This window comes from Cyanistes caeruleus, chromosome 11 (assembly GCF_971803275.1).
Source record: "Cyanistes caeruleus chromosome 11, bCyaCae1.hap1.1, whole genome shotgun sequence".
Lineage (NCBI taxonomy): Eukaryota > Metazoa > Chordata > Aves > Passeriformes > Paridae > Cyanistes > Cyanistes caeruleus.
In genome coordinates, this window is record NC_141711.1 from 16,855,101 (window position 1) to 16,862,573 (window position 7,473).

General features: G+C 66.2%; 1 protein-coding gene across 1 annotated transcript; it reads left to right on the top strand.

The window, feature by feature from the left end:
- The first annotated feature begins 250 nt into the window (after positions 1–250).
- On the top strand, positions 251–7,445 carry CAMKV (CaM kinase like vesicle associated). The gene is made up of 11 exons (XM_086846937.1): positions 251–352; positions 3,416–3,524; positions 4,731–4,862; positions 4,941–5,015; positions 5,091–5,229; positions 5,310–5,430; positions 5,653–5,728; positions 5,808–5,944; positions 6,022–6,100; positions 6,174–6,261; positions 6,400–7,445. Exons 2-11 carry the CDS (start codon positions 3,430–3,432, stop codon positions 6,874–6,876), a joined length of 1,419 nt encoding a protein of 472 aa, XP_086703063.1. The 5' UTR covers positions 251–352; positions 3,416–3,429; the 3' UTR covers positions 6,877–7,445.
- The last annotated feature ends 28 nt before the right edge of the window (positions 7,446–7,473 follow it).

A 7,473-nucleotide genomic window follows, 5' to 3' on the forward strand; every position in this document is an offset into this window, starting at 1 on the left:
CCCACCCGCCTCGCCCGCTCGCTCCCAGCGCCACGCGTGACCCGTCCCCACGGGCGGGGCGCGAAGTTTGCCAGTGACGTCAGAGGAGGGGCGTGGCGTGAAAGGGGGCGTGGCCCCTACGGTCCCGCCCCCCCAAGTTGCCGCGCCGGGCGCGCGGGGCCGCGCCGCGACGGACCGACGGCTCGGCTGGGATCGGCTGGGATCGGCGGGGATCGGCGGGGATCGCGGGGATCCGCTCGGCTCGGCCCGGCTCGGCCCCGGCCCGGCGCGGGAGGGCGGGCGGGAGGGGCGCGCTCCCCCCGAGCGGCGGCCCCGGGCCGCGGCCCCCCGTTGCGGTCGGAGAGGCGTGCAGGTGAGCGCCGCGCCGCGCCGGACCGGGGGCGAGGGGGGCCGGGCCCGGCGTGGGGGGGCGTTGCTGGCATCTGTCACTGTCTGGCCCGGGGCTGCCCCCAACTCCTCTCCCGCCCCCGGTGGCCCGGGACGCCCCGACGGGACCGCGCGTATCCCTGTCCGGTGCGTGCGCGCCCCGACGGCTGCCCGCCGCCGCGCTGTCCCCGCCGGCACCCCGCGTCCCGCAGACCCCGATCCCCGACGGGCGTCGCGGGCACGGCGAGCTGCCGGAGCCCGGCTCCCCCCGCGCCTCCCCGCTCGCCCCCCCGGGCCGCTGCTGCCCCGGTGCCGCCCCCGTCTCCGCGAGGAGCCCGGAGAACCGGGCCGGCACCGCGGCAGGGGATGCTGCCGGGGAGCCTCTCCCCGTGGTCCCGGCGCTGAGCATCCCCTCCCGGACCCCGCACCTCTCTCTCCCGCAGTCCGCTCCCTTCCCGCTGCCGCAGCGCTCCGAGCCGGCCAAACGCAGACCTCCCTGCGGTGCGCGGCCCGGGCTGTCCCTCCTCACGCCCCGGGCCGGGGGCGGTGGGACTCCCCCAGCCCTGTCTCAGCCCCAGCTCGGCGGCTCCGCGGGCAGCGCTGGGCCGGCCGGCCCCTCCGCCTCCCCTCCGCCTCCCGCTGCCTGCCCGCTCCCTGCACTAGCAATATTTCGGGCCGTCTTAGCCCGGCTGCGTTTTCTGCCTCTCCCCGGTACATCCTTCCCCCGGGACGTGGGGGCGGTATGGCAGGGGGAACCCCCCACGGACATGTCCAGGGCAGCTGCAGGTGGAAGCGGGGCTGGAGATTAAATACCAGCCGGTGGCACCTCACGCCGTGGGGCAGAGCTGGGGGTCGGGGGTTGGGGGGCCCCGCTGGCGAGGGCTGCACGGCTGCGTCATCCCTCCGTGCCATCCCCACCCGGCCACCCACTTCCCCGCTATTGTCTTACACCCGCTGTTGCTTCTGTTCCCAAATTAGACACTTGGAGGGGGGTGCTGGCTGCGTGCGGGTGCCAGCGCAGCACCGAGCCTTCCCCCCGGCACCCCGGGGAGGGAGCACTTTCGCCCACCTCTTGCCTGGCTGCCCCTGCCCCGGTGGGGGTGCTCTCACCCGTGGGGTGCAGGTGCTGACCCCGACGTTGGGCTGGGTACCAGCCTCCCTTACAGGGTATCCCAGGTGCGCTGAGCCGCTCCAAGCCAGCCTGGGGCAGGAGAGGGTGGCAATGCTCAGTCCTGGCAGGATGGGTCCCCATTAAACCAACGGGAACTAATTGTATGAGCGCAGATTAGCTGAGTGCTCACAGAGACAGCAATAAAATCCCGATATATCATCCCAGCCGGGTCCCCTTCCCAGCTAATCCTGGCACTGTGCTGCCAGGGCTGGCAGTCTGCCTGCCCACCCGCCGGCCAGCCCTACCCCTGATCACCCGTGGCACTGAGCCCACCGCCCCTCCAGCAGCTGCCAGGACAGCCCTCATTCCTCTTGGCCAGGTACAGTGGCACGGCAGAGCCGGTGTCGTGTGGCATGGGGACACAGGTGTGCCAGGATGGGCACATTTGCCGGAAGAGCTGCTGGGATGAGTCAGGTGTAGGCTGGAAAGCCTCACCCAATCTGGGGAACAAGCAGTGGTGTCCCATGGGTGCTCTGCTTCTCTTTTGGGACTCGGTGCATGCTGAGCAGGACTGGGGCAGGTGCTCTTACCCAGTGCAGGCTTTCCTGGCAGGACGGTGCCTGGGTGCCTTGCAAGCTGGGAGCACCCATCCTGTGGGCATTGCTCCAGCAGGCATGGAGGCAGGTCAGCCCCAAAGGACGGAGGCAGGAAGGAGCATCCCCCCATTCCCTGGCTCATCACACTCGCGTCCCACCCAGGTTTGGGTCAGTCACCCCAGGGAGCACTTAAGTGCATGCCCTGGGTGCTGCAGGCAGCATGCCTTCCTCCCAGGGCCCGCACAGCAGGGATGGGGCTGTGCACCTGCAGGTGGGTCGGGTGCTGCCGGGTGCTGCCCGTCCCTGCCCCCTCCAAAGGATGTGCCGCTTTCTGCATCTTCAGCTCCCATTGCCATAGCAACAGGCTCAGCGCTTGGGTACCCGCGATGCCGGCTCCCGCATCCCGCATCCCGCAGCCATCCTGCCCGCAGCCCTCGCCGCCGGCGCGGCACAGCCAGGCCCGCACGGCACAGCGTGCTGTTTGGGGAGCTTTAGCGCTGGGCAACGGTGCCTGCAGCATCGTGCCAGCTTCCCATCACAAGGTCCCGCTCAGGCCCATCTGAGAGGGCTGGGGGACCCCAGGCAGCTCTGTCATCTTCTGAGCCATCAAAAAATAATGTCAGCTGAAACTTCCTCCTGGTAACACGGTGGGAAAGGGAAAAAAAAAAATCACTTTATGTGACCAGGTTTTTTTTTCTGGGAAGCTTCCAAGAAGGATCTGGTTTTGAAGGGGTCCCAACAGGGATGCAAGGGGCAAAGCATCCTTCCTAAAGGGCTGGAGAAGCTGGCGTGTGCCAAGGCTGGTGTCCTGACCGCTGCCGGTGGCAGGAGGGCTGGCACCTCCAAGCTGCAGTGCCACCTGCCTGGTGCCAGTCAGGGCTGGTTGGGGATGGGAAGCTGAGACTGGTGTAACCCACTGCACATGTGACAACGTGTGACAATGCTCCGCCTGGGGAGGCCCCGTCTGCTGAAATGTTACCGTGGGCAAAACTGGGCTGAGAAACAGGAAAGGATCTGTTCACCTCCGCTTGCCTCCCCAGTGGGTGCTCCAGGCACTGTGCTAACCCTGACTGCTAATTAATTATTAATAACCCACAAACAGAGGCCAGAGGGGCCAGCTTGTGGCTGTGCTGGCAGCCTGAGCCCAGGCAGAAAGGCTGGATGCCACGGGGATGGATGCACATCGGTGGGGCTGGGCACACGGCGGCTTGCGGCAGCTGCAGAGCACGAGCAGCCGCTGTGCTCAGGTTCCACGTTAATTAGCACAGCTCGGGAGGGTCTGCTGTGGCTCCAGGGGGCCCGGCAGTGCCGGGGCACTCACTGCCTCTCCCTGCCCTGCCAGCACCGGGCCCTGCGATGCCGTTTGGCTGCGTGACGCTGGGAGACAAGAAAGATTATAACCAGCCGTCTGAGGTGACCGACAGATATGACCTGGGCCAGGTCATCAAAACGTGAGTTGGTCCCTCCACGGCCCCACGGATGCCCTGGGGAACCCCAGCCACCTGTGTGGGGCTCTTGGGGCGCTGAGGAGTGGCACAACACTGCCTGTGGGGGCCCTGGGAGTGCTTGTCCCCAGCTGGGCTGGGATTGCAGGGTATATTTTGGGATGGCTTTACCCTAATTAGTCCCTCTTGCTCATGGGTGCATGGGGGATGTACACAGCTAACTCCAAGGAGGGCAGAGAGCTTTCCCTCTGCTACTGGCTGCAGCTGGGCAGCTCCCCGTATCCCTCCCTCCTCCCCTCAAGATTTGCAGGGATTGCAGCAATTCCACACGATCCTGGCTCCCTCGAGCATTTTGTGAATCAGGAGGGCTCAGCTACAGCAAAGGAAAGGCAGATGTCACTTGGGGGGCAGTGAAGCACTGCTGCTTCCCCCAACTTTTATTGCCATGCTGAAGGACCTGTTAGGATGCGCTCCAAAAAATTAAGCCCTCACGCCCCTTGAGAGCGGCTTGACTGCAAAATAGGCACCAGAATTTTTTCCATCGACTTCCAAAACACCTGCTTGGACAGAGGTCGTACCTGGCAGGGTCACACTGGGTGGCAGTGGGGACCTTGGTGCTCTCAGATCTTTGCTCCATCCTCTGGGCAGTTTGTCCCAAAGCCCACAGGTCACTGTTTCCTTCCACCCAGGGCAGTGGCCATGAGGATTTCAGCGCAGTTGGGGGGATTGGAAAGCCAACGGCTTTGCTGGAGCAGCGCCAAGTGCCCCCCAGGGGCTCCCCTGCAGCTCCAGCCTGGCCGATGGGCTCAAGCACCATTAATAATAGAACAGAAATACGGCAGCTACCGGCACATCTTCCTTTCTTTCTCCCTGACTGCTGTGCTGATGCTAATGTTGGGTTTGCTGCTGTTCCACCTTGGCACGAGTGGCTTCGCAGTGGGTCTTATCCCTCCTGTCCTGAGGATGGGGCTTTTTAAACAGCAAAGTCTCCCCCTTCCCTATCAATTTGCTTCTTCCATATCAGTTGCTTCTCACTGCTGTTTTTTTTTCTTCCCCTCCAAAGTGGTTTTGAGCCACAGCTTTCTTATAGTTCTGTGGCACCTTCCCTGACTGCTGGGATCTAGGGGAATGCTGGTGGGCCCAGGGACCACCCAAACATTCCAATCTAAGTGGTCCCCAGGAACGGGGTGATGTCTGGGGGTACCCTTGCAGGGAGGAGTTCTGTGAAATCTTCCGGGCCAAGGAGAAGTCGACGGGCAAGTTGTACACCTGCAAGAAGTTTCTGAAACGGGATGGGCGGAAAGTGCGGAAGGCAGCCAAAAACGAGATCATCATCCTCAAAATGTGAGTGCTGGGGCTGGAGTGGACCTTGTGCTACTGGGCAATCTGGGAACTCGCAGCCATGCCCCTGTCTCTCTTCAGGGTGAAGCACCCCAACATCCTACAGCTGGTGGATGTCTACATCACCCGCAAGGAATATTTCATCTTCCTGGAGCTGTAAGTTTGGGAGATTTGGAGGAGGGAGGGGGTGGCCCCACCAGGGGTGGGTCTCCTCAGAGCTGCTGTCTGCAGGGCCACTGGCCGAGAGGTCTTCGACTGGATCCTGGACCAGGGCTACTACTCGGAGAAGGACACCAGCAATGTCATCCGGCAGGTGCTGGAGGCTGTTGCCTACCTGCACTCACTCAAGATCGTCCACAGAAACCTCAAGGTGGGTGGCAGGGGGGTGGGAGCACCCATGGGTGCTGCCATGCCCCCCTGTCCTGGCACTCACAGTCCCTGTGCCAGCAGCTGGAGAACCTGGTGTACTATAATCGCCTGAAGAACTCCAAGATCGTCATCAGTGACTTCCACCTGGCCAAGCTGGAGAACGGGCTCATTAAGGAGCCCTGTGGCACCCCCGAGTACCTGGGTGGGTGAGAGCCAGCTGCTGGGCACGCCGGGGCGGTCTCAGCAGGCCCCTGCTGCTCCTTACCATCCACTCCTTATTACCTGCTGCTGCACTTCCCATTCCCCATCACCCTGTGGGCTGATCCTGGGTGCTTCCAGTGGGTGCCTCCTACTCCCCCAAGAGGGGCCAAGAGGCCGGGTGGCTGGGGACCCCGGGGGATGGTTGCTCTTCTGTCTCTCGCAGCTCCGGAGGTGGTGGGGCGGCAGCGGTACGGGCGGCCGGTGGACTGCTGGGCCATCGGCGTCATCATGTACATCCTGTGAGTGTGGGGTGAGGGACAGGGTAGCCACACGAGCTTGGGGCTGGGGCTGGACTGAGCTCCCCACCACATTCCCCAGCCTCTCGGGAAACCCCCCTTTCTACGAGGAGGCAGACGAGGATGATTACGAGAACCACGACAAGAACCTCTTCCGCAAAATCCTGGCTGGGGACTACGAGTTCGACCCGCCGTACTGGGATGACATCTCGCAAGCGGGTGAGCCCCACACTGGGGGGTACGTGGGGTCCCGTGTTGTCCCCTACCGGCACTGACTTCTCCCCCTGTGCCCCCAGCTAAGGAGCTGGTGACACGCCTGATGGAGGTGGAGCAGGACCAGAGGATCACAGCGGAGGAGGCCATCTCCCATGAGTGGTGAGCAGCAGCAGGGTCAGATGGGGAATCAGGGGGGTTGTTGGGGGCTGCTCACCCTTCACTGCCTCTCCAGGATCTCTGGGAATGCTGCCTCTGACAAGAACATCAAGGATGGCGTCTGTGCCCAGATCGAGAAGAACTTCGCCCGGGCCAAGTGGAAGGTGGGTGTGGCTGTGCCGTGCTTCCCGTGTCCCCTCTCAGCCGAGCCTGGTCCCCCACCATAGGGCGGGCTATGAGCCTGGTGAAGCTGCCAGTCCCTGCCCCTCCGCCAGCCCCACACCCCCGTCTCTCCACCGCAGAAAGCCGTGCGAGTGACCACGCTCATGAAACGCCTGCGGGCGCCCGAGCAGACGGACACGGCGGCAGCCCCGGCCCCGGCAGCCACCCCAGCCCCGGCAGCGACCCCAGCAGCAACTCCAGCCCCGGCAACGACCACGGCTCCGGCAGCGACCACGGCCCCGGCGGCGACCACGACCCCGGCAGCGACCACGGTCCCGGCGGCGACCACGGCCGCGGCGGCGACTCCGGCCGCGGCCCCGGCTCCCGCCGCTGCGGCCACGGAGCCCGCGGCCACAGAGCCCACCACCGACACCGCCACGGCCCCGGCCCCGGTCCCCGCCACGGAGCCTGCAGCCCCCGCCGCCGCCGCCCCGGAGCCCGCAGCCCCCGGCACACCGCCCGCCGCCGCGCAGCCCCCGGCCCCCGGCACACCGCCCGCCACCACGTGTAACGAGGTCGGGGCCGCCGCCGAGCCCCCCAGCGAGCAGAGCGGCTGAGCGGCCCCCGCGCCCCCTGTACATAGCCCCGGCATGGCCCCCCACCCCCGCCTGCGCCCCCTTTTCTACGTGCCCCGCCGGAGAGCCGGCCGCGGGGCAGAGCCCTGCATGGCGCCCGTTCCCCCACGTCCTCCCAGCTCTCTCAGTCTGTCCCCCGCCGCCGTCCCCTCCCCCGGGGATGCCCAGAGACGCGGGGCAGCCCCTCTCGGCCGCACACCCCGCAGCGCTGGGGGGGCGTCGCGGGGCCCCGCCGGAACACGCGTGTATGTGCGGGACCGCAGGCGGGGCCGCGCGGGACGGAGCGGGGGCCGTCCCGGAGACCCCCCTCCGCCCCGGGACCCCGGGGGGGGACACGGGGACCCCCGCCCGGGAGCAGCCACACGGCCCCCCACGCGTTGTGCCTGGAGGACCCCCAGTGCCCCCCCGCGCTCCCTCCCCGGTCCCCGCTTCCCCCCTCGCAGCTGCATGCCTGCAGGGCCGGCTCTGCCCGCGGCTGCCGCCGCCGCCCCGCGCCCCGCCGCTGTATCTCTGGCAAATAAAGACCCCGCTGAGGACAAACTGAGACAGCACCAGCGCCGCCTGCCCAGTCTCTCTGTG